Genomic DNA, 26,026 nt, shown 5'->3' on the forward strand with positions numbered 1-26,026 from the left:
GGGTTCAGAAGTTTCGTATGGAGTCTATTCGCACGGTAGTGGCATACCTTCATCAAGGGGATTTTGTGGCCTCCCATCGATATCAAGGACGCTAACCTTCATATCCCAATATATGTCGGGCACCAGCGTTGTCTTCACTTTGCCGTGGACGAGGAGCGCTATCAATTCGTGTCTTTACCCCTTGGACTCGCCTCAGTTCCTCGGGTGTTCACGAAAGTTTTAGCCTTGCTCAGGCAGAAGAGCATTGCGGTGTTGGGATACCTAGACTATCTTCTTTTGCGTGCAGTGTCTTAATCGGCTCTAGAAGTCGATTTTACATTACTGTGTGAACTCTGCAAGAGTTTGGCTGGACACTGAATTTTCAAAAATCTGCTTACTCCGTCCACCAAGCTGAACTACCTGGGCCTTACACTGGATTCTGCCTCGGACCAGGTGTTTCTTCCGCAGGCGAAACTGCTGAAGTTGCGGGATGCAATTCAGCCCCTGTTGTCCAACCGTCGGTCGATTCTTAGGACTTGCAAGTGCTGGGCCTGATGGTTTCCTCCTTCGTAGCTGTTCCGTTTGCTCAGTTCCATACCAAACCTCTGCAAAGGGAGATTCTTGCGAAATGGAACAAGGATCCACAGTCGCTAGACAATCTGACCCTCTTGGGCCCGGGTACAAGAGGGTCTCTGACTGGGTGGCTCTGCTCGCTGGGGCTTTGTCTAGGGAAGCCCTTTCTCCCCCTGTATTGGACAGTGGTTTCCATGAATGCCAGCCTGTCCAAGTGGGGAAGGTGTCTTGGGCGTTTACTCGGCTCAAGGAGTTTGGACTCAGGAGGAGTCCAGACTGCCGATCAACGTCCTGGAGAGTCAGGCGATTAGGCTTTGCCTTTCCCAGTGGACAGATCGCCTGCATGGGTGCCCGGTAAGGGTACAATCAGACAATGCCACGCCTGTGGCGTATGCTAATCATCAAGGGGGCAAAAGAAGTGCCCTGGCAGCCCGGGAAGTAGCCAGCATCCTAAGGTAGGCGGAACGATAAGTTCCGGCACTCTCTGCTGTGCACATTCCAGCGGTAGAGAATTGGCAGACGGGACTACCTCAGTCCAGCAGATGTTGGATCAGGGAGAATGGTCTCTCCATCCGGAGGTGGTTCATCAACTTTATCTCCGGTGGGGGACTCCCGATGTGAACCTGTCTCCTCCTGTCTCAACAGGAAGGTGCAGAGGTTCATGTCAAGGTCTCGAGATCCTCTGGCCGATGCCGCAGATGCCCTGGTGGCCCCTTGGGGTCAGTATTGTCTGATTTACGCTTTTCCCCCAATACTACTTCTGTCGAGACTGCTACGAAGAATCAAGGTGGAAGGGATTTTAGTAGTTCTGGTGGCGCCAGACTGGCCTCACCGGTCTTGGTACACAGGCCTAGCAAGGCTGGTATCTGACTCCAAGGACCGATCTTCCATCCTGCTTTATGGTGGCTGGCTTTCTTTAACGGCATGGCTATTGAAATCCATGTGCTGAAGGACAGAGGGCTGTCGGAGTCGGTTATTCCTACTCTGTTGAAAGTTAGGAAATCTACTTACAGGAAGGTTTTATCATCGAGTTTGGAGGGCATACACTACTTGGTGTGAGTCTTTGGGGGGGGGGGGGGGGTTTCTCCACGTTCAATTTCTGTATCTCGTCTGCTGGAGTTTCTACAATTATGTGTAGATCAACATTTGGCTCTGGGCACCATCAAGGGCCAGATTTCTGCCTTGGCCATACTTTTTCAAAGGCCGTTTGCTGCAAGTTCCTTGGTTCACACTTTCGGGCAGGGGGTTTGCCATCTGGCTCCTCCGGTGAGATCCCTGGTACCTCTGTGGGATCTCAATTTTGGTACTGTCGGTACTCCAAAAGCCTCCTTTTGAAAATATTCATGAACTTCCTCTGCTCACTCTGTCACAGAAGGTGGCCTTTTTGGTGGCTATTACTTCTGTGCGTAGGGTGTCGGAGTTGGCTGATTTGTCCTGTCGGTCACCTTACCTGGTGGTTCACTGGGACAAAGTTGTGTTTTGACCCTCTGGGTTTCATTTAAATGAGGATATTGTGTTGCCATCTTTGTGTCCTAAGCCAAAATGCCGTAAAGAAATTGCCCTACACTCCTTGGATGAGTGTACCTGGCGTCGACTGAGTCGATTCTTAAATCCGATTCTTTGTCCTTACGGATGGATCCCGTAAGGGACAGGCTGCATATTCTGCAACCATTTCTAGATGTATCAGACAGACAGTGGTGCAGGCCTATTCTATTAAAGGGTCAGGTTCCTCCTTTCCCCTGTCAAGGCGCATTCTACGAGGGCGCTTAGTTCCTCCTGGGCCTTCCGTCATCAGGTGTCAGTGGTTCAGGTGTGCAAGGCGGCTACGTGGTCGTCTGTGCACATATTCACAAAGTTTTATAAGGTGGATGTCCTTGCATCTTCGGATTCTGCATTCGGCAGTAAAGTTGGCTATGTTTAGCCCTTGTTGGGAATTAGATCAATTGTGTTTTTTCCCACCCCTCATATTGACACTGGTTTGGGACGTCCCAAGGGTCTAAGAAGATATGAAGCTGTGTCAGTCAGTGAACGAAAGAGAAAAATTTATTTTTTTTCTTACCGTAAAATAATTTTCTCTGAGGTTCACTGACGGACATAGCACCCACCCCTCTGTTGGGTTGAGTTATGTATTCTTCTGACACTACTTGCTACAAACTGAAGTCCTATAGCAGGAAGTGAGGGAATATCCCCTGGGACTGCCTAGGGCGTAGCCAAATTTGTTTCCGCCTAGTCCTACACCTGAAGAGAGAGCAGCATAAGCCCAAGGGTCTAAGAAGATATGGAGCTGTGTCCATCAGTGAACCTCAGAGAAAGGGATTTTATGGTAAGACAAAAATCAATTTTTCTCTTTTTTCATTGACAAACACAGCTCCTTATCTTCTTGACCATTGGGTTATACTACCCCCTACAGGAGTAGGACACTAGGCAGGAAAAAGCTTGATTATGCCTATGGGGGGCAGTCCCAGGGGGTATACTCCCACTCTCCGCTATAGGCACTCATTTTTATTTTTTTTACCTAGTCAGGAGTAAGGACCTAGTCCCTTGCTGGGAACTCTGGTCCTGGCAATTTTTTTCCTTTTTAAATGGAACTTTTTCCTATCATTGTTGTTTGGTTGCTGTGAGAATCTACACTAAACTGCCTGACTGGGCGATGGGGGTTGGCCTGCGAGTTAAACGTCTTGCGAGGGAGCATACGATCTGGTGGCCTCGACCTGAGTCGCAGTGTTCCTCCTGGCCGACAGCCCCCCTATTCCGATGGAGCGGTGGTCTCTCAGGAGCGGTGCCCACAATGTTCTTGGTATGGTAAGTAGCTGTCCCCCCCCTCTTCCCCTGGAGTTTTTTTGGGGTGGATGTGTGCCCCTCCCTGGGACGGTGGGACCCTCAGGTCCCCCCCCCCCCCCAGCCTCTCTTAAACTTCTGTGGTCACTGTGGGTCTTCCGGCTTGTGGTTTACTAGGCTAAACGGCCAGCTTGGCGCCTCCCTTGGAGGGGACGGCGCTGTGGGGGGCGGTATATTTTTTGATCACAGCCATGCCGCCATTGTGTAGGGCACCTGCCCCTTTTTAGCGGACCATCAGGGTACCTTGGCTGAGCATCCGCATCACGGCGGGCGGCCTCCTTTTTAAGGGTGCTATTTCCGATTATACGGGCCTCTATGGAAGAGCTTGGAGGGTGACCCCGTCTGCTTTTTTAGCGTGCACGAAAATGTGCTGGTGGATGCATTGATTATGTCAGTGCGTGAAACTTTAAAAATGGAGGATGCGGCTGATGCTGTGTCGGAGGAGCTGGTCACTTTTGGCACCCACAGGCCCTCCAAAGTGGCGTTTCCGCTTACTTTGACAACATTGTCACAAAACAGTGGGGCTGTCCAAAACGCACTCTTGGGGCCCCTAAAGCGTTTTGCTATGCGTTATTCTTATGAGGATTCCCTGCTTAAAAAGTGGACGATCCCACCTGTGATGGACTCTCCGGTTTCCAGGTTCCATAAAGGAGGAGTTGTGTCCTTCAATGAACATCAGAGAAATGGATTTTACAACAAGTCAAAAATCCAATTTTTCCCAACATTTTTATACTTTTTCTGATGATTTAAAGGCAAGCCTTTAATTGGATTTACTCTGTAGCTTGATGTGTGTATAATAATAATTCTCTATAAAGATTTGTTTAGTTTTCATATATCTCTCCCGTGATTCTAAATTTTAACATAATTTGATGTTATATATGTTAAAGGGGTTGTAAAGGCAGAAGGTTTTTATCTTATTGCATTCTATGCATTAAGATAAGAAAAATCTTCTTTGTGCAGCAGCCTCCCCCCCCCCCCAATACTTTCCTGAGCCCCATTTCCATCCAGCGATGTACTCTCCCTTCTGATTGGCTGAGTCACAGCAGTGGCGTCTAAGTCAGTTAACCAATCGGGGGGGGGGGGGGGGGTGCCGAACCGTGTCTGAATAACCACACGGAGCTGCAGCTCGGCTCAGGTGTCCCCATAGAAAGCTGCCTGCTGTGGGGGCACTCAACAGCAGGGCGGGCCAGGAGCACAGCTGGGAGGGCAGGAGCACCGAAAAGAGACCTGAGAAGAGGAGAATCTGGGCTGCTCTGTGCAAATCCATTTCACAGAGGAGGTAAGTATAACATGTTTGTTATTTTTATTAGAAAAAAACACTAACCTTTAGTATCACTTTAACTCGTTTTACCCATTTAATAATTATACTGTATTTTTTTTTTTTTTTTAATTTAGCTCTTTTAACTGTGCTACAGCTATGTGAGAGACTCTTACTTGACCACATCCATAGGCTTCCAGACAACCGGGCTCAGTAAGTCTCTAATTTTTGTGAGAGCTGTGTCTCATAATATAAAGTATCAGAAAGATTTATTGGCCCTATGTCTTTTCTTTCAGACCATATTATCATGCTTTGATTACTGTTCTGCTCACTCGCTCATGGAAAGTACGTAGGCAGTGTCAACAGACCATCAGAAAGCTGCTGGCATCTCTTGGTGGCACTAAGCTGTTGCAAGGCCTTTTGACCGAACTTAGAACTGTGCTAAATTCAAACAAGGTAGGTGTAGTAAAAAAGGGATAATCTTTTATACTATCAGACTCATTTGACTCTTGGCCTGATGTTTGTTTTCATACAGTTGATATTAATGGATAGCGCACTAACCGAATCTGAAGAAGTGACTGAGCATGGAAAGCCCCATATATCTCCAAGAATCGTACAAGAGGCAATCTGTGTCCTCACTTGTGTGCCAGGGCTAGAAACTGACTCTGCGGAAGCAGAAAGTCTTGCCCAGGAGCTCCTAGTGTTAGCAAACCATCCCTTAGTTGGTAAGTTGTGTAGAGCATCTGTGGGGAAATATAAGCATTAAAATTCTGCTTTTCTCAATTTAAATGTTCTCTTCTGTGACAGCATCTACATATCCAGACCTTTGGGTAGACCTTCTGCACAAAATGAAAATTGACCCTGCTGAGTTTATTAACAAGCACTTTGATGATTTTTTACCAATAATCACTTCTAATTCATCTAAAGATCAAGTAAGTGTACCTTAGAATCCAGAAAATATTGTAAATGTATTAGAACCCTCTCTTACACGGCTATCACCGTGATCTAAGCTGTTTCTGTTCATGGTGCACATGGCTAGTATATTTAGGCTTAAAAATAAAATGTGCTGGATTTTACTAAAATTGGAGCACTCAGAATCTGGTGCAAATGTGCATGATGGCCAATCAGTATCTAACTTCAGCTTGTTCAGTTAGGCTTTGACACTAAAAACTGGTATGAATGAAGAGCTGCACCAGATTTTGCACACTCTAGGTGTAGTAAATTCCCCCCAATTTGCCCATCAGTTCTGTAGAAATCACTGAAAGTATTGAAAGGTGAGCTAGGTAGAATGCAAAATGTCTAGGCCATAGTTCCAGATATAATGCTAAAATTAGTCAAATGTTGTTATCAAAGCAGATTTAACGCATATAAAAAAATCTGAAGGACACAAAATATACATACGTACATTCCTTGAGTTGCATTAATAATTTTACCTTGCAGAGGATCTGTAATAGTACAACTCAGTCCTTCACTATCTATCTATCTATCTATCTATCTATCTATCTATCTATCTATCTATCTATCTATCTATCTATCTATCTATCTATCTATCTATCTATCTATCTAATCTCACAAAAGTGAGTACACCCCTCACATTTTTCACGTGACAACACTGAAGAAATGACACTTTGCTACAATGTAAAGTAGTGAGTGTACAGCTTGTATAACCGTGTAAATTTGCTGTCCCCTCAAAATAACTCAACACACAGCCATTAGTAAAGGTATTACCGCTCCAGGTGTCAGCCCTTCAAATCACACCTCCACCATGCAAACAGGTGCCCGCCCTGGTGTCATGTGACTCGTTAGTGTTACAACGTCTCAGGTGGGAATGGGGAGCAGGTGTGTTAAAGGCTGACCGATAGGTAAAAGTTATAAGAGTGGGTTTACAACCACTTTAATACTAGGAACCCAGCAGGATTGAACTTTGAATGGGATGTTTCTCATTTTTATGATTAGTGCTGTAATATGACGGTCCCCCTCCCTCCCCCCCCCCCCCCCTCCTTTTGTAATAGTATTTTTTCATATTATTATTATTATTTTTACTTTTGTTTCATTTTAATTCTATTTTTACATCCATATACTTATATGGATGATGTTTCTGCTGAGGGGACAAGTTTACAGCCTTCATTTGGATGGTTGGGTTTTGTCTCTTTCACCATTTCATCACCCGTATTTGGGTTCATTAACCACACATGATTGTGGGTGATTTTTTTTGCAATTGATTAGCCAGCAGATTAATTGGTTTTAAGTTAATTTGATGCCTATATACCGGTCTCCTCATTTGTGGTATTTGTCAGCTATGATTAAGCACCAGTGAAGGAGGCGAAACGCATCAGCTGCTGTAGTACCTGTGTTCTCTTATGCTATATGGATTTTATTACTCTAATAAATATGTTTGCGTTTGGAGTGCGGCCATTCAAAATCTTCTAATTTCTTTGCCTGAACTGCAGAGGCGGCACCTGTTTGCATGGTGGAGGTGTTATTTAAGCTGACACCTGGAGCGGTAATACCTTTATTAATGGCTGTGTGTTGAGTTATTTTGAGGGGACAGCAAATTTACACGGTTATGCAAGCTGTACACTCACTACTTTACATTGTAGCAAAGTGTCATTTCTTCAATGTTGTCACATAAAAAGATATAACAAAATATTTACAAAACTGTGAGGGGTGTACTCACTTTTGTGAGATACTGTGTGTGTGTGTGTGTGTGTGTGTGTGTGTGTGTATGTATATATTTATATATATATATATATATATATATATAATATATATATATAATATATAGAATGCCACGATGCCTGTGGCATCTACACTTCAAGGGATGGGGGAGAAATGTAAAGGACACCAGGTATATTTCCCTACTATTTTGGTTGTGGTCCCTTTTTTGAGTGAGACGGTTTGAAGACATTGTTGCATACTCGGGGGTTCTCAGCCATGCAGGCCGAGGGGTTGCGGGATAGCCCGGTCAGAGAGGAGATTTTCAGTACTCTCTGGATTGGTAAGTGCCCATTTGGGGCCTGAAATTCAGAGATTCCAAAGGGAAAGCACCCCTTAAACACTGATTACATGGACTTTTGGTCCAGATGGGGTTTACCCATCTGCAAGGGGGTGTCAGGGCTGTGTTTGCAGCAGCTCTCTTCTCTGTGCTCAGCTGTTGGATAATTGTCAGCACTCATTGTTTCCTCAGTGGTCGACCTTGTTATTATCTGCTCATCAGTTCCGCCTACAACCAGCCCTTTATGGCTATTTAAGCTGTCTTGTTCATCCCTTTCCTGCCTTCGCCTTGTCAACATATCTGGAGTTTCTCTGCTGTGTTCTGTGTAAAACATTGCCCGGCTGACGTCCCTTCTAGTTCCTGATCCTGTTCCTCTGCCTCCAACTATGCTGATTTCTGGTTTCCTGATCACTGGCTCGTCTGACTTCCTGTTTTGTCTTCCAACCGCTGGCTTATGTTTTGGCTACGTTAACTGCTCTGTACCATTTTTTTACCATTACATTAAAGGTGTGATTTTACTGCATTTTCTGTCTGTTTGATTCCTGGTTCCTGACAGTAGGCGAAGGCCATGAATTCAGAAGATGCAGGCAATCCACCTAGTGGTATTATTTTTTCCAGACTAAATTAGCTGGACCACCACATGGATCAGTTTGCCATAGCGTTAGATGCTTCTGGTTCGTACTGCTCACCTGGATCCTCCCACTGTGGCTGTTACGGAACAACCAGTGTTGCAGGCCGTCTCTGCTGCTGCTCCAATCTCTGTGCTGGCACCGTCTCAAATATTACCTCTGTAAGAGGTGTGTCTGGTTCTGTCTTGCTTCCCCAGCGTTTTGGGGGCGATCTGGTTCAATGCAGAGGGTTTCTCAACCAGGTTGGGATATACAGTTCATCTGGAAAGTATTCACAGCGCTTCACTTTTTCCACATTCTATTATGTTACAGCATTATTCCAAAATTGATTACATTCATTATTTTCCTCAAAATTCTACAAACCTAAAAAAAAAAAAAAGTTCTACAAACCATACCCCATAATGCCAACGTGAAAGAATTTTGTTTGAAATCTTTGCAAATTTATTAAAAAAAAAAAAAAAATGAAAAACAAATCACATGTACATAGGTATTCCCAACCTTTGCTCAATACTTTGTTGAAGATCATTTTACACCAATTACAGCCTGACGTCTTTTTGAGTATGATGCTACAAGCACGGCACACCTATTTTTTGGCAGTTTCTCCCATTCTTCTTTGCAGGACCTCTCAAGCTCGATTAGGTTGGATGGGGAGCATTGGTGCACATTCATTTTCAGATCTCTCTAGAGATGATTAATCAGATTCAAGTCTGGGCTATGGCTGGGCCACTAAAGGACATTCACAGAGTTGCCTTGTAGCCACTACTTTGTTATAATCTTGACTGTGTGCTTAGGGTCGTTGTCCTGTTTAAAGATGAACCTTCGCCCCAGTCTGAGGTCCAGAGCGCTATGGAGCACAGACGGAAGCAAAGTAGGCGTCTTCATTATTTCTTTGCTTTCTGATAGAGCCTTGACCTAGACAAACCCTCTATGGGCGATACAAAAACCCATTGTCCTGAATTACCATGCATTTGTGGTTTCCTTTAAAAGGGTATTTGATGTTCCCGCTCTCTTCACTTCTGCTTCCAAAAGCCTCATGTCCATCAAATAGAGTGCGAGGACTGTTGCCGATTACACCATTAAATTCTGTACCCTGGCAGCAGAGGTTGCTTTGAACAATAAGGTCCTCGTGGCTTATTTTTCTCATGGTCTCTCGGATAACATTAAAGATGAGATAGCAGCCCTAGACGTACCTACGGATCTGGAGAAGTTAATCACGTTGCCATTCTCATTGATTCCAGACTCAGAGGGAAACCTTCCATTAAGGACCCTTGCTGAAGCCTCCTGTGTGTTTGCCTCCGAGCTTTGCATTCCCACTCTTGCCCCCTTCACCTCCTTGTACAGAGTCCGCCAGTGAAGTAGAACCCATACAGTTGGGCTTCACAAGTCTCTCTGCAGAGGAGAGGGCCTTTAAAAGGAGGGAGAGATTGTGCTTTTATTGTGGCCAGGCAGATTACGTATTGAAGTCTTGTTTACCCATCTGGGAAACGCCTGCACCTGAGGTCCTGTAGGGGACATACCTAAAGTGGCATTTTTGCTTCCCCAGTTATCCTGAAGGATAAGCCTCTAGTTCCGGTTACCATGTCTTGGCCTGAGTTAGGGCTGAACGATAGTCGATATATCGACTATCGTTCTGCAGCCGTAGGCGCGATATTCATATCGCCGAGGTCACGATATTTGTATAGGCAGGGGGAAGGGACTCGGAGGAGGACAGGAGGACTCACAGACTTCCGTGTTTAGGCAGGGAGAAGTCGGGACACTTCAGCGGTGAGCATACACTGACTCACTCGTGCACTGCAGCCCGCCCCACACTCTCCGCCCTAGTTTTCTCAATGGCACATTCAGGGAGCCAATCACGCCGTGATTAGCTGCACAGCTAACCAATCACGCGTGCCTGCACACCTGATTGGTTTCGCTGTGCCGCTACTCACAGCGTGATTGGCTCCCTGAATGTGCCATTGAGAAAACTAGGGCGGACAGTGAGACTCACTGAACGTGTGGGGCGGGCTGCAGTGCACAAGTAAGTAAGTGTATACGGCTGTGCTGTGATCCTTTCCCGACTCCTAGTCCACCGCTCCAGCCTCCTACCACCACCACTGTCTAATCTGAATAATCTGATCGATTCCACAGTCCACACTGTCACTGACTGTCACTGAGTAATTGATTTTACCATATTAACCCTGACCTGCCCAGTGCCCTGTATCTGCAATTAAAATTTACAAGGCTGCCTGCATGCTTCATGATTTCCATTCCCAGCATCCTTCCCAATCCCTACAGTGTCAGTAACATTAACCCTATGGTACAAGGCTGCAGTGTGCACTGAATCCCATTCCCTACAGTAACATATATTAACCCTGTATGGTCAGAAATTGGTTTGCTGTGTTGCTGCTCACGGCGCTCACCGCTCAGTCAATATCGCAATATACTGTATATTGCGATATTGACTGAGCGGTGAGCGCCGTGAGCAGCAACACAGCAAACCAATTTCTGACGATACAGGGTTAATATATGTTACTGTAGGGAATGGGATTCAGTGCACACTGCAGCCTTGTACCATAGGGTTAATGTTACTGACACTGTAGGGATTGGGAAGGATGCTGGGAATGGAAATCATGAAGCATGCAGGCAGCAATATATTTTTTTTCCAATATCGTGCAGGCCTAGTCTAAATCATCCTTCGATACACAGGCTCTAATTGATTCTGGGGCTGCAGGCCTGTTCATAGATAGTGCCTTTGTGTCGAAGCACTCGATTCTGCTGCAGCTTCGTGTCATTCTATTTGCCGTTGAGGCTATTAATGGGAGCCTGCCCATTTGACTTATGACACTGCTCTTTTGACCATGGTCGTAGGGGCTCTGCACCATGAGATAATCCAATTTTAAGTAATTTCCTCATCCTTATCCTTATTACCCGGCAGTCATTGGTTATTCTTGGTTACAGAGGCACAACCCGTCTTTTGATTGGCATCGTGCTGAGGTTCTTTCCTGGTCTCCACAAAGTAGTGCTGCACAATTCTGGATAAAATGAGAATCCCGTTTTTTTGATTAGAATAAAGATCACGTTTCTCTCTCTGTTCTGCCAAAAATTGTCCCAACTTCACGGTTTAGATTTTTTTTTTTCAATTCATTAAAGTGTATTTTTTCCCCAAAAAAACTGCGTTTGAAAGACCGCTGCGCAAATACAGTGTGACAAAAGATTTCAACAATCGCCATTTTATTCTCTTGGGTCTCTGCTAAAAAAAATATAATGTTTGGGGTTCTAAGTAATTTTCTAGCAAAAAGTACTGATTTCAGAAGGTTAAATTGCCCTCCTTTACAGACGGAAGTTCGTTCCTTTGATCTAAAATGGGTGGGGAACGTACGGCCCGCGGGCCGCAATCATTTGGTCCGGCCCCCCATGGCACTGTAGGCAACCGAGCAGCAGCACTACTTGATTATATGGCGGAGGACCATGGAGGCGCGCAATGTCACGTTTCACCTTCACCAGACATCCCAAGTCTCCCGCGAGGTGAGGGAGTCTCCCGCATGCAGCCTGCGGCTCCCTGACACCCGCAAGTGCCGTGCGATATCCCGGCTGTCAGCTGAGCTATAAGAACGGAGTCGATCCTTCCTATACACAGGGTTCATACGGTCATGAAAAACCTGGAGAAGTCATGGGATTTTAAAATGGCACTTTCCAGGCCTGGAAAAGTGTTGGAAAATTAACTTAACCCAAAAGTTTTGGAAAAGTCATGGAAATTATTTGTTGCATATGCAGAAAAGAGAGAAAGGCGCCACTCAGTGGAGCATGTAAATAATTTTATTGACGCATATTATAATTAAGAAATTACATATATGTGTAAGCGCCTATCATAGCTCGGCATCCTTCTGGGTCCCCTGTGTTTCCGTCCCAGGCTGGCCAGCAGCCGGGGGAGGGGAGAACCAATCAGGGGACTCAGTGTGATTGAGGCAGCGGTGAAGCGCATACCTCACTGGAGGTCCGCACGAATCTGATAATGCGGGGGGTGGGGGGGGATGCGCCAACAGGTTTTGGAGCATGCGTGAACCAAAAGCATTCATCAAGGAGCGGTTCACGCATGCTCCAAAACCGGTTACCGCCCCCCCCCCCCCCCCCGTGTCATCACATTAGTGCGGCTCTCCAGTGAGGTATGCGCTTCACCGCTGCCTCGATCACACCGAGTCCCCTGATGGGTTCTCCCGGCTGCTGGCCAGAATGGGACGGAAACACCGCGGACCTGGAAGGGCCCAAGCTGTGATAGACGCTTACCTCCATGTAATGTCTTGATTATAATATGTGTCAATAAAATTATTTACATGCTCCACTGAGTGGCGCCTTTCTCTCTTTTCTGCCTGTTCTTTGGACTGTTGCTTCGGCCTAACAAAGAGCTGCCCTCGATGTAAGTGCCCCATTTGTGCATCTGTACCATCCATACCAGTCAGGCTGCACCTTATCCATCATGACTGCCTGAACTGAAGCTTTATCCCCAAGCAGGAGCGCCCATCAAATCTTTTTCTTTCTCCAGTATATTCCAATATAGTTGATAATGGTTAAATTACAATAGTTAACTAAATATTTCATATTCTACTGTACACTACAAAGCTTGTCATTTATTTTAGTAAAAATATCCTGGGTGTAACATGGATTTTCTTCTTATTTAACATGTATACATAGACATTTCATGAAACATTAGGTCATGAATATTTACTTGAAGTCCTGGAAAAGTCATGGAAAAGTCGTGGAATTTTATTGGTAAAAATGTGTATGAACCCTGTATACAGTTCCAGCTCCGTCAAAGTCTGAGTCACAGGCAGAGTGATAAAAAAATGCACTCCGCCTGTGAGGAGACTCAGTCTCTTCACAGGCGGAGTGCATTTGATATCACTCCGCCTTCGACTCAGACTGTCAGGACTGACCGAGAGAGGAAGCATCGGCTCTGCAGCATGCTTCCTCCAGTGCGGCGCCACTTCTCACACTCTTGCTCCGTTGATGTCATCATGTGTCTCGAGCCAGCATTTCCCGCCAGCAGTACCAGCCAGCATGACCCATAACAGTACCGGCCAGCAGTACCAGCCAGCATTTCCCACCAGCAGTACCAGCCAGCATTTCCCATCATTAGCAGTCAGCTGTAACCTCCAGCAGTACCAGTAAGCTGTAACCTCCAGCAGTACCAGTCAGCTGTACCCGCCAGCAGTACCCGTGCTGAAAGCTAGGTACAACAACCTCCCACTGCTTGAGTTTTACAAACGTTACATAAATAATGATAAATTCCCCACTTTGAGAAGACATGCATTAACCACTTTAAGACTGCTCACATTGCTGCTACTGCAGCAAGGTGGCAGCCCTGTGTCCAGCGCCGCCGGAGGCTCCCTCCCGCTGTGTTTAGACACAGCGGGAGTTGGGCAGGAGGAGGAGAGACGGCGATCGCCGTGTCTCTTCCCCGATCGTCAGGGAAAGAGTGAGAAAATTCGCCCGCTTGTGTAAACAAAGCGGGCGGATCTTCTCTGTGACAGACAGGGACAGATCACAGGATTCAGCAAAGCTGAACCTGCGATCTGTGTCTGTGTCACAGAATCCCCTCCCCCCACACACGTCAGTAACATGAGGCACACATTTAACCCCTTGATCACCCCTTCCCTGCCAGTGTCATTATTACAGTAACAGTGCATATTTTTAGCACTGATTACTGTAGTAATGTCAGGGGTCCGATCTGTCTGCCGCAATGTCAAAGTCCCCACCACAAGGTTCCAGCAAGCCACCCACCACCACAGGGTGCCAGCCTGCCAAGCCACCCACCGCAGGGTGCCAGCCACCCACCCACCGCAGGGTGCCAGGAAGCCAGCCACCCACTCACCGCAGGGTGCCAGCAAGCCAGCCACCCACCACAGGGTGCCAGTCACCCACCACAGGGTGCCAGCAAGCCAACCATTACAATTAAACAAAAATTAACATGTTCAGTACCAGATTTGTGTAAAAAATTGTCTTTATTTTTCAAAACTTTAAATGTACAAAATATTGGCCGATACAGATATGCGATGGCCAAAATATCGGTATCGGCAACGAAAAACCGATATCGATCGATCCCTAGCCTACATCCAAAGAACTGGCATCCATTTTCGCTCAGGAGATCTTTCGGTTACATGGGCTACCCAAGGTTATCTCAGACAGGGGTAGCCAGTTTGTGTCCAGGTTTTTGCGAGCCTTTTGTGCGCAATTGGGAACTCCGCTTTCTCTTTTGTTCATTGAATGACACGGCTCTTAATTTTCATGACTGTAAGCAAACTCTGCTCAAGGTAAGAGGTCTGACCAATTGTTATGGTGGTCAGAAATATAGCAACGTAGGAACTGCTCCAAGGCTTGGTTGGCTCAATCTACGGCTCCATTGAACAGTGGGTGATACGCCGAGAAGGAAAATGGGATTTTTGACTTATCGTAAAATCCATTTCTCTGATGTTCATTGACAGACACAGCTCTTCATCTTCATGACCGTAGGGTTATACTGCCCCCTACAGGAGTAGGACACTAGGCACATAAAAAAGATTGAGCACACCTATGGGGCAGTCCATGAGGGTATGCTCCCACTTTCTGCTATAGGTATTCAGTTTTTTAAGTGTTGTCAGTTCTCCAGCAACCTCCCTTTGAAAATATTCAGGAGATTCCCCTGCTTACTTTGTCCCAGGTGGCCCTTTTTGGTGGCTATTACTTCTGCGTGCAGGGTGTCTGAGCTGGAGGCGCTCTCCTGTTGTTCACCTTATCTTGTAGTTCACAGGGATAAGGTGGTTCTTCGGCCATGTCCGTCGTTCCTTCCAAAGGTCATCTACGATTTTCATCAGAATGAAGACATTGTGTTGCCCTCCCTGTGTCCCAAGCCTACGCATCCTAAGGAAGTTGCCTTGCATTCCCTGGATGTGGTTCAGGCAATAAGGGTGTACCTGGTAGCTACGGAGTCATTTAGGAAGTCAGACTCTCTATTTGTCCTCACGGATGGACCTTACAAGGGGCTGGCTGCTTCCGCTATGACCATTTCCAGATGGAGCAGAAAGACCGGTTCAGGCTTATTCTATTGGGGCCAGGTTCCTCCTTTCCCGGTCAGGGCACACTCTACTTGGGCGCTTAGTACCTCCTGGGCCTTCCGTCTTCTGGCGTCAGTGTTGCAGTTTTTGAAGGCGACCTGGGCATCTGTGCTTGCATTCACAAAATTTTTTAAAGTGGATGGGTTGGCATCTGCAGATGCTTCTTTTGGCCGCAAAGTTTTGCAGGCTGCTGTTTGGAGTCCTCTTTGAGGGTGATTTTTAACAGGTGTGCTCCAGGTTTTAACAGTTGAGCTCCAAGCCTTGGGGAAGTTTGTTTTCTGCTGTTCCCACCCCTCATATTTGACATTGCTTTGGGACATCCTTACGGTCATGAAAATGAAGAGCTGTGTCCGTGAATGAATGAAAGAGAAAATTGGATTTTTGACTTGCTGTAAAATAAATTTCTCTGATGTTCATTGACGTACACAGCACCCGCCCCTCTTTGGAGTTGATTTTTTTTTCTTCTGACACTGCTTGTTACAAAACCGAATACCCATAGCAGGGGGTGGGAATATACCCCACGGACTGGCCCATAGGTGTGCTCAAGCTTTTTTTCAGATGAGCTCCATTAGTTTATGGTTGAGCTCCATGTTACCTGGTTGGCTACGGTTTAGTCTTGGGAATTTTTTTTCTTGCTGTTCCCACCCCTAAAAGGTTTGACACTGCTTTTGGGATGTCCCAATGGTCAAGAAAATGAGGAGCTGTATCCATCAATGAACAAAAGAGAAAATGGGATTTGTGACTTACCGTAAAATCCATTTCTCTGATGTTTATTGATGGATACAGCACCCACCCCTCTGTGGAGTTGGCTTTCTTCTGACACTGCTTGTAACAAAACTGAGTGCCTATAGCTGGGAGTGGGAATATAGCCCCAGGGACTTCCCCATAGGCGTGCTCAAGCTTTTTTCCTCTGCCTAGTGTCCTACTCCTGTAGCGGGGGCAGTATACCCCTACAGTCATGAAGATGAAGAGCTGTGTCTGTCAATGAACATCAGAGAAATGGATTTTACGATAAGTCAAAAATCCCATTTTCCTTCTTGGCGTATCACCCACTGTCCAATGGAGCCGCAGATTGAGCCAACCAAGCCTTGGAGCAGTTCCTACGTTGCTATATTTCTGACCACCATAACAATTGGTCAGACCTCTTACCTTGGGCAGAGTTTGCTTATAAAAGTGATTTTCTTAGTTTGTCGAATTATGGTTTCCAGCCATCCATGTTGCCTGACCCATTTTGTTCCTCAAAAAATTCTGACAGAGGAGCATCTCTGTGATCCCCGCTCCTCTTGTTTGCAGGTCCAAGAGTCCTTGCGACGTGCAAGTAATGGGTACAGACTTCATGCTGACCGCCGACTCCTACCTGCGCCTTCCTACCAGGTTGGGGAGAGGGTCTGGCGCTCATCTCGTAACCTCTGACTCTGTGTTCCCTCACTGAAACTCGCATCGCAGTATATTGGGCCTTTCCGTATTCTCCGTAGGATCAACCCAGTGGCTTATGCTTTGGACCTTTCTTCTAACATGGGTATTTTGAATGTATTTCATGTCTCCCTATTAAAACCTTTTATTTGCAACCGCTTCACCACATCCGTATTACGCCTTTGCCCTGTTCAGGTTGAGAACCATGAGGAGTATGGGATACCGTCGATCATTGACTCACGTAGGTTCTGTGGGCGCATACAGTACCTTGTTCATTGGAGAGGATATAGTCTAGAGGAACGCTCTTGGGTCTCATCCTCGGACGTACATACCCCTGTCCTCCTCCGTGTTTTCCATATACATTTACCCCTTAAACCTGGTGCCCCTCGCAGGGGAGGGGGGGATGTGTCATTGAGGAGGGGGTGCTGTCGGGGCTGGGCTCGCAGCAGCTCTCTTCTCTGTGCTCAGGCTGCTCCGCTGTCGAATAATTGTCAGCACTCGTTTGCTCAGTGGCTCACCTGGTTAACATTATCTCTTTGTCAGTCTCACCTACAGCCAGCCCCTTCTGGCTATTTAAGCCATCTTGTTCATCCCTTTCCTGCCTTCGGCTGGTCAACCTATCTGGAGTTTCTCTGCTGTGTTCCTGTGAAAAACTATCCGGCTGACGTCCCTTTTTGGTTCCTGATCCTGTTCCTCTGCCCCTGACTATGCTGATTTATGGTTTCCTCATCACTGGCTCGTCTGATTTCCTCTTTTGACTTCCGACCCCTGGGTTATGTTTTAACTACGTTGCTGTTCTGTAACATTTTTTACCATTACATTAAGTGCTGGGTCACACTTGTGCGATGCGGGAAGGCTGCGAGTTCACACTGCCATATGCGATACGCTGGGGGTGTCAATGAAATGTTAACGACACCCCCAGTTTGATCGCATATCGCAGTGCGATCTGACAGTTCGCACAGGATCGGATCGCACAAGTGTGAACCACTGTGCGATCCGATCCTGATGCGGCTGAAAAAATGCCTTGTGCGACATTTGTGCGGGTGCAGTGTGAATTTAGCCATACAAAGTGTATGGCTGAATTCGCACTGCACATCCGATCGCAGTAATGAAGGAGCAGTGCGCTCCGATATTACATGCGATCGCCGCACACGCTATAGTGTGAACCGGCACTAAAGGTGTGATTTTACTGCATTTTCTGTCTGTCTGATTCATGGTTCCTGACAGGGAGTCCAGAAAAGGAGGAGGAAACGGCCAAGATCTGTCTGTAAGTTGGAGTAGAGCAGAACACATCTGAGGGAGGGAAGCAGTGTAAGCTAGCTTAATACAGTTGTTGAACTTGTTAAGGGAAGAGTGTGACTGGCAGTGAGCTGAGCCTTAATTTCTGTGCCAGTAATTGATGGATTTTTTTGTTTGCTGTGAATAAGCTATTTTTTTCTGTTTGCCTGTTAAGTACTGTTTGCTTTAACCTGCTAGGGGGATTATCGTGGGCTCCCCAAGATTGATATGCGTGTATATAAAATATAGTAGTAGACTGTCGTTTGTACAGTTAACAGAAAATTTGTAAGACAGCAGAAAATGAAATGAACTTGAAGAGCTTCAGCCAGGTTTCCAAAAATCCAAAGTCTGCAGCTACAAAGACACAGCTACACTGTAGTGGCTCACTTTTGATTTAACAGACACTCACCGATCCAGGGATCTAGCGCTGTCCTCAACCAGGATGTTTTTTTATCGGTCTTGGGGATCACAGGCATGTTAACTGTGATAAACCAGCTTGCTCTCCACTGTGCAACCTGCACTGGGTCTTGTGAATGGACCTGCCTCTCCCTGGGTGGGACTTTTTGATGTGTCCCATAAGGTTGTGGACAGAGGGCGGGGGGCCTTGGCGGTCGCAGCGGGTACTTCTCAAAACAAGATTACCCCCCCCCCACCTTAACAAAAAAAATAAAAAATATATATATATATATTCAAAATATGGCAGAGAAAGGGGGCAGAAGGTATAAAAGCAGAACTTCTCCCTTTGGGTGAAGTCCTACTTTAATAGCATTTTATTTTAAAATCGAACAGTTAAAATGCTTATGCAACCCCAACACCAAGTAAGAAGATATTTGAAAATATATTATGTTTATTGTAGGCAGTCCTGAATGCAGCTGGTACTTTGGCTCGAATATCTTCACACAAAGTTCTTCCTCAATTAGTCGAAATCATAACTGAATCTCTACAAAATCCAGCCTTGTATCAAATCACTAGAGAAGAATATGCCATTATGCAAACTCCTGAGGGGGAGCTGTATGACCAATCTATTTTGCAAAGGTAAGTACCTCTTAGAAATAAATAGATTTTCTGTTAAAGGGGAAAAGGAAGTATTGATATTTACAGTCATCTTGTAATAGACTTGTATTGCATTTTATTTAAGCGCATCTAAACCAAGAATAGAAATGAATTGTATTGCAGCTTGTCAGCTCTTAGATAAGGTGGCTACATTAGTTTTCTTTTCTCAGGCTATTTTGCCTTTATTTTCAGCTGGTGATCCTGCCAGAAGCACAGTTCATTTCCTATTGTAACAAAACTATTTTACTGTACTGTACCTGTGGAGGAGTAGCAATGTCACCCTAGGACAGATTAAGATTACAGAACTGGGGTGTTCCATAGCCTGCAGAGATGAACTTGACTGCACCGATAACACTGTTTATGTTTTTAGTACAGTAAAGGTAGAGGTCACAGAAAATTATAGCTTACTGGATTTCTGGCAGGCTCAACGGGTAAATGTTGCATGTTTACAAATGCTGCTCCTGCAAGTTACAGAAGCAGAGCCTGGAACATCAAAGCTAACAATAAATCTGCTATGAAGACTACTAAAATATTTAGCATCCCCAACAGCCCTTTGTATGTAGGAAGATAGCTAAACTGGACCAATCTAAAATAAAGTTTGGTTTCAATTAAAGTTTGCATACCATTTTAATTATGAACATGACAATCGCCAGTATGTTTTAATGATTTCAGTGCTAGATAGAAGTAACCCGTAAAAAAACACATTGCATATACTAATTCTTATTGTTTATCATCTTGGTGACTGTTTTGTTTTTCCAGTGCTCAACAAGATAGTTTAAAAAAGGCCAATATGAAGAGGGAGAATAAAGCCTATTCTTTCAAGGAGCAGATCATCGAATTGGAGCTAAAAGAGGTTTTTTAGTTTTAATTTGCTTAGTCTTTTACACAAGGAATGCCCGTGTTTGCTTCTCTTTCTTTGCACATCATTAAGAAATTATTTAAATCTCATGCAGGCTCTTTATTAAGTTGACTGTATTGCAAGTTTTACTTAAATACTCTGAACAGTACTTTCTTTGATTTCGAACATTTAATACATACAGTGCTACTTTGCATTTATATTTTCTTTCTTCATATGAAGCAAAGCTATTGGGGCTCATTCACACCAGCCGTTGCATTGCAATGCAATGGAGCTGAGATCAGTGCAGTGATGATGCGCTGAGCTCGCTGTATCGCACTTTCTTTTTTTTTAACAAACTTTATCCTCCATTGACAGACGCAGCTCTCATACTTCTTAGCCATTGGGTTATGCTGCCCCCTGCAGGAGTAGTAATAGGCAGGAAAAAAAGCAATTCACCACGCCCACGGGACTGTCCCTATAGGCAATGGAAATTGGTACCTTTTCCTGCTGGGTCTGGTTGTAGATCTCTTGTGGCCTACATATTGGGGGTCCCTGACCGCATGGCACGCTGTGGGCGCCGCAATCTCTAGTGTGGGCAATAGCACTGTTTTTCCCCATTGACTTGTGTGGGGCAGCCATTTTCCCTGGGTTTCCCATAGACTTGCATTTGAAGCCATTTTTGTGTAGCCCTATGGAGCTACACAGGCAGCGTGACCTTTCACATACCAGGCTGATAGTATTTCATGTGATTCTCACTTCCTGCTGCAGATCGATTCAGGAGGTTTTCTCTGAAGGTGGTAAAGTACTGAGGTCTTTGTGGGCATATCCCTGTGCACTCTGCTATCTGTATATATTTAAGCGGGACTCCGCAGACCGCGGTGATCGGCGTTAAAGTGACAGCACTACTTTTTTTCCTGTGCATCACTATGGAGTTCCAGGGGGTGATTTCACCCTCAGACCCCCTTAGTGCTACTACCGGACCTTCCGGATCGCAGTCGCTGACCGTGATTTCAGCAGCAATGGAAAGACTGGCGAACAAGGTCGATTTTGTAATGAAAAAGGTTACTAGCCGCAAACGACCGCTGCCTTCACCATCATTGGTGGGGTCCTCTGATTCAGAGACTGATATGGTCGCCAAGGATGCCCCCCTACCTGAGGGATTGCTGTCCTCGCAATCGAATGTTGAAGAGGACCTGTCCTCTTCAGTTGCAGCACGGGAACGCGCCTTGATGGAAGCCCTGATTGTTTCAGTAAGGGAAACTTCAAAAATTGCAGATGAGCCTACGCCGGCAGGGACACGGGTGTCTTTCGGCTCCAGCAAGACCCAAAAATCGAGCAAGATTTTTCCTTGTCCCGAGAATTTTCATGATATTGTTAATGACCAATGGCGGCATATTAAGCACGTGTTAGTAGTGCCTAATCGCTTTAAACGCCGTTATCCCTTTGCTGAGACGGTTTCCAACCGTTGCACAGTGCCGCCTAAGGTGGATCATCCTGTTTCCAGGTTGAACAAATAGTGCTTGTGGGAGATTCCCCGTTTTTTACGGATCCGGTGGACAGGCGGGTGGAATCCCTTTCCCGCCATCTTCATGTGTTGGCGGGTTCTATCCTGAAACCGGCTTTTGTGTCTGTTTTGGTGTCACAGTTACGGAATGGGTGAAGATTCTGAAAGGGAACTTGGATCCTGACATAGTTCCACCCGGAGCTGATGGACCAGATGGCCCAGGCCCTGGTGTTCCTGTGTGATGCGTCCTTGGATGTGGCTTCCCCAGTGGCTAGAATGTCGGCTGTGGGGATTGCCTTGAGATGCATGATTTGGCTGAAGAGCTGGTCGGCTGAACAGACTTCCAAGAAGGCCATAACAGATCTTCCTTTTCTGGTAGAGCAATTATTTGGCGACTCACTGGATGAGTTGATCAAGGGTCTGACTGGTGGGAAGAGTACTCTTCTTCCTCAATCGTCCAAAAGTAAAGCACCCTGTAAAAAGCAGGAACCTGCCTTCACCGCTCCTAGATGTTTTTTTTTTCGTGCCTCCGGGGCGCAAGAAAAAGGTAAGCCATTCAGAGCTTCTGGAGGGACTAAGAAGCCCTGGGGCAAGCCCAAGACCAGTCAGCCCGGTTCTGCGGACAAGTCCTTTTAAGCATAAAGGGGCGCCCTCACCCGTTTCTGGGGTGGGGGGGGACGTCTGCGCTTCTTTTAGGAACCCTGGATTTCCTTTGTTCACGACAAGTGGGTTCTCAAACTGATTCGTTCTGGGTACAAGATCTGGATCTCAAGGCGCTGAACCGCTTTGTGCAAAGTTTCGAATGGAGTCCATTCGTCAGTGGTGGCATCTTTGAATCGGGGAATTTCTGGCCTCCATCGAGATCAAAGATGCGTATTTGCACGTCCCCATCTTTGAGGGACATCAGCGATTCCTCCGCTTTGCAGTGGCAGAGGAGCATTTTCAAATTGTAGCGTTACCCTTTGGTCTCTCCTCCACTCCCAGAGTTTTTACCAATGTCCTGCCCACGGTGTTGGCCTTGTTAGGTCTGAGAGGGATTGCAATCTTGGGATATCTAGACGATCTCCTGTTACGAGCAGACTCTCACTTGGATCTGTTGGACGACCTCTCAATTACGGTTCAGACCCTTCAGGAATTTGGGTGAACGATCAATTTTAAAAACAATTTGCTCTGACGCCTTCCGTACGGGTAACTTATCTGGGGCTGACTCCAGACTCCGCCTTGGCGAAGGTCTTTCTTCCATTGGAAAAACTTCAGAAGTTGCAGGGGGGGGATCAGGTTGCTGCTGGAAACCGATCAGTCTTCCCTGCGGACTTGGCACGAGAGCCCTGGGTCTGATGGTATCGACCTTTGAGGCGGTCCCGTTTGCTCAATCTCACTCGAGGCCTATGCAAAAAGATTCTGGCAAAATGGAACAGGGATCCACGGTCGTTGGACCAGAAGATAGGTTTGAGCCATGTCTTTGAGCCATGTCACGAGGTCGGCTATATCCTGGTGGATCCAGTCGCCAGCTTTGTGTCAGGGCAAGTCTTTCCTGCCGCTGTTCTGGATGGTGGTCAACACGGACGCCAGCCTGTCAGGATGGGGTGGAGTGCTAGGGAAGCTCTGTGCCCAGGGGACTTGCTGACAGAGGAGTCTTCCTTGCCGATCAATATTCTGGAGCTCAGAGCGATCAAGCTTTGCCTGTTTCACTAGACGAGTCGGTTACGGGGTTCTCTGGTTCGGATACAATCGGATAATGCCACGCTGTGGCTTACATCAGTCATCAAGGGGGCACCAAGAGTGTCTTGGCGGCCAAAGAGGTGGCTGAGATTCTGGTATGGGCGGAAGACAGTTTTCCGGCTCTTTCTGCACTCCACATTCCGGGTATGGAGAATTGGCAAGGGGATTACCTGAGTCGCCAGGTGCTGGATCAAGGGGAATGGTCCCTTCATGCGGAGATTAATCATCTCCTGTGTGCACGGTGGGGGACTCCGGAGGTGGATCTGTTTGGGTCTTGCCTCGACAGAAAAGTCCAGCGGTTTGTGGCCAGGTCTCGGGATCCTCTGGCCGACTCCACAGATGCTTTAGTGGCTACTTGGAGCCAGTATCTGTTGATTTTATGCCTTCCCTCTGCTCAAACTCCTGCCGAGGTTTCTTCGCAGGGTGGCGTTGGAAGGAATTCTGGTAATTCGGGTGGCCCCAGACTGTCGGTCTTGGTATGCAGACCTCGTAAAAATGGTCGTCGATCCTCTGCGAGAGGATCTGCTGTCCCAGGGACCGATCTTCCATCCTGCTTTACGGACGCTGGCTTTAATGGCATGGCTGTTGAAAATGAGGTGTTGAGGAATAGAGGTCTTTCTGACTCGGATTTCATGGTGTGAATTGCTGCAGCTGCACCCTCGCTTGTTCTCTCTAGCTAGGGTTTTGGCCTTTTTACAAAAAGGGGTTGAGCTTTGGGCACTATCAAGGGCCAGGTGTCGGCCTTGGCCGTTTACTTCCAACGTCCATTGGCTACTAATGGCCTAATTCCCACTTTTATTCAGGGGGTGCATCATCTGGCTCCCCACAGAGATCCCTGTTGCCTCCGTGAGATCTCAATCTGGTTCGGTCTGTTCTTCAAAAGCCTCCTTTTTAAGAACATTAGGGAAATTTCTCTGCTTTCTTTATCCAAGAAGGTTGCCTTTCTATAGACAATTACTTCTGCCTGCTGAGTGTCTGTCTGAGTTGACGGCTTTGTCCTTTCGTTTGCCTTATTTGGTGGTTTACAGAGATAAAGTGGATCTCCAGCCTAATCCGTCTTTTCTTCCTAAGATGGTGTCACTTTTCATCTCAATGAAGACATTGTGTTGCCTTCCCTATGTCCTAAGCATCCCAAGGAAATTGCCTTGCACTCCCTGGATGTTGTTTGTGCGATCAGGGTTTATCTGACGGTAACTGAGTCTTTTAGAAAAGTGGACTCTGTTCTTACCGAAGGACCTCGGAAAGGTTTGGCTGCGTCTGCTGTGACCATATCCAGATGGATCAGGCAGACAGTTTTTCAGGCTTTTTCAGTGAAGGGTCAGGTTCCTCCTTTCCCTGTGAAGGCGCATTCTACTAGAGTGCTGAGTGCCTCTTGGGCTTTTCGTCATCAGGCCTCAGTAGTGCAAGTTTGTAAAGCAGCGACTTGGTTGTCTGTGCACACTTTTACAAAATTCTACAAGGTAGATTTGTTGGCATCTTCGGATGCTTCCTTTAACCGCAAGGTTTTGCAGGCTGCTGACCATAAGAGCTTCCTTTATTTCTCTTTAGGGATTTTTTCTTTCTTGGGTGAGCTCCTTGTTACCTAGTTGGCTAAGTTTAGCCTTTGGAGTTTACGTTTACTATCTGGTTGCGTTTGCCCCACCCCTCATGCCTACACTGCTTTGGGGCGCCCCAATGGCTAAGAAGTATGAGAGCTGCGTCTGTCAATGGACGATAGAGAAAACTGGATTTTTGTAAGAACTTACTGTAAAATCCTTTTCTCTTGAGTTTTTTTACAGATGCAGCACCCGCCCCTCTGAAATGAAGATGGTTTTGTGTCTTCTTTCACTGCTTGCAACAAAACTGTTTTGCTGGAGCAAAGTGTGTGGGGTTATGCCTATAGGGACAGCCCCATGGGTGTGGTGAATTGCTTTTTTTCCTGCCTAGCACTATTCCTGCAGGGGGCAGCATAACCCAATGGCTAAGAAGTATGAGAGCTGCCTCTGTCAATGCACTCAAGAGAAAAGGATTTTACGATAAGTTCTTACACAAATCCAGTTTTATTGAAGTCACACAGACATTTCAAGTTCAATTGCGGACGAGGCAAGAAAATTGTCTTGCGCTCCACAAAAAAAAAAAAAAAAAAATGGTACTGTATGCAGTACTATTTTTTTTTTTTTTTTTGTCAGCGTACCATGCCTGCACACCGTGAATCGGGCACATAGGAGGCAAGGCATTTTCTATGGAGTCCCACATCATGTTGTTTTACCCTCCCCTTAATGAAACTGCCGACTGAACTAATGATTGACACCTGAACAGTTCATACGAGTGTCTTTCAAAAAAGCACAGAATGCAGAAGATGCTTATGTTAAAACTGATGTCTTTCAGTCAGAGCACAATTTATTATTCGCTTAATTTCCCTCAAAATTTTATAATGAAACAAATTTTGGAAAGTCACTTCCACACAATTAACCTTAGGACTTTTTTCCACATGCTTCAAAATGTGGTATTGGACATGCTTTTTTAAAGTACTCTGAATGCCAATCAAAGCACCTGTTACTAAATAAAATGATAAGCTTACAGTCCTGTTCACAGGTTATGTTTGCTTTACTTTTCTTTAACAATGATAACCCATGTTGCTTTCTTGGTACTTCTAAGCCTCCATAGAAGTCTATTACAATGCTCGCTTACAGCACCTGAAGCTTTTGAGGGGCTTTTATTGAGTGTTGGCTTCACTTTATTTTGGAGGTATTGCAGGTATGAGATGCACTGGGAAACCAACAAGTGAACCGGAAAGACTTTGTCAGCAGTCACTTCCGGTTCATGTGTATGCATTCTGGAAGTGTTTGGTGCAGATGTCACATCTGGTGTGCAGAGTGGAGAAGCAGAAAGGTGAGTGG

General features: G+C 46.1%; 1 protein-coding gene across 1 annotated transcript in view; it reads left to right on the top strand.

Moving 5' to 3' along the window:
* GCN1 (GCN1 activator of EIF2AK4) overlaps positions 1-26,026 on the top strand; it is a 250,315-nt gene that overhangs the window by 74,507 nt on the left and 149,782 nt on the right. Inside the window, exons 17-22 of the mRNA XM_082258862.1 lie at positions 4,786-4,861; positions 4,945-5,104; positions 5,184-5,373; positions 5,456-5,580; positions 18,887-19,065; positions 19,843-19,936. Coding sequence (XP_082114988.1) covers positions 4,786-4,861; positions 4,945-5,104; positions 5,184-5,373; positions 5,456-5,580; positions 18,887-19,065; positions 19,843-19,936 — 824 coding nt within the window. The remainder of the gene's footprint in view (positions 1-4,785; positions 4,862-4,944; positions 5,105-5,183; positions 5,374-5,455; positions 5,581-18,886; positions 19,066-19,842; positions 19,937-26,026) is intronic.

This window comes from Pelophylax lessonae (genome assembly GCF_965119305.1).
Source record: "Pelophylax lessonae genome assembly, chromosome: 1".
Lineage (NCBI taxonomy): Eukaryota > Metazoa > Chordata > Amphibia > Anura > Ranidae > Pelophylax > Pelophylax lessonae.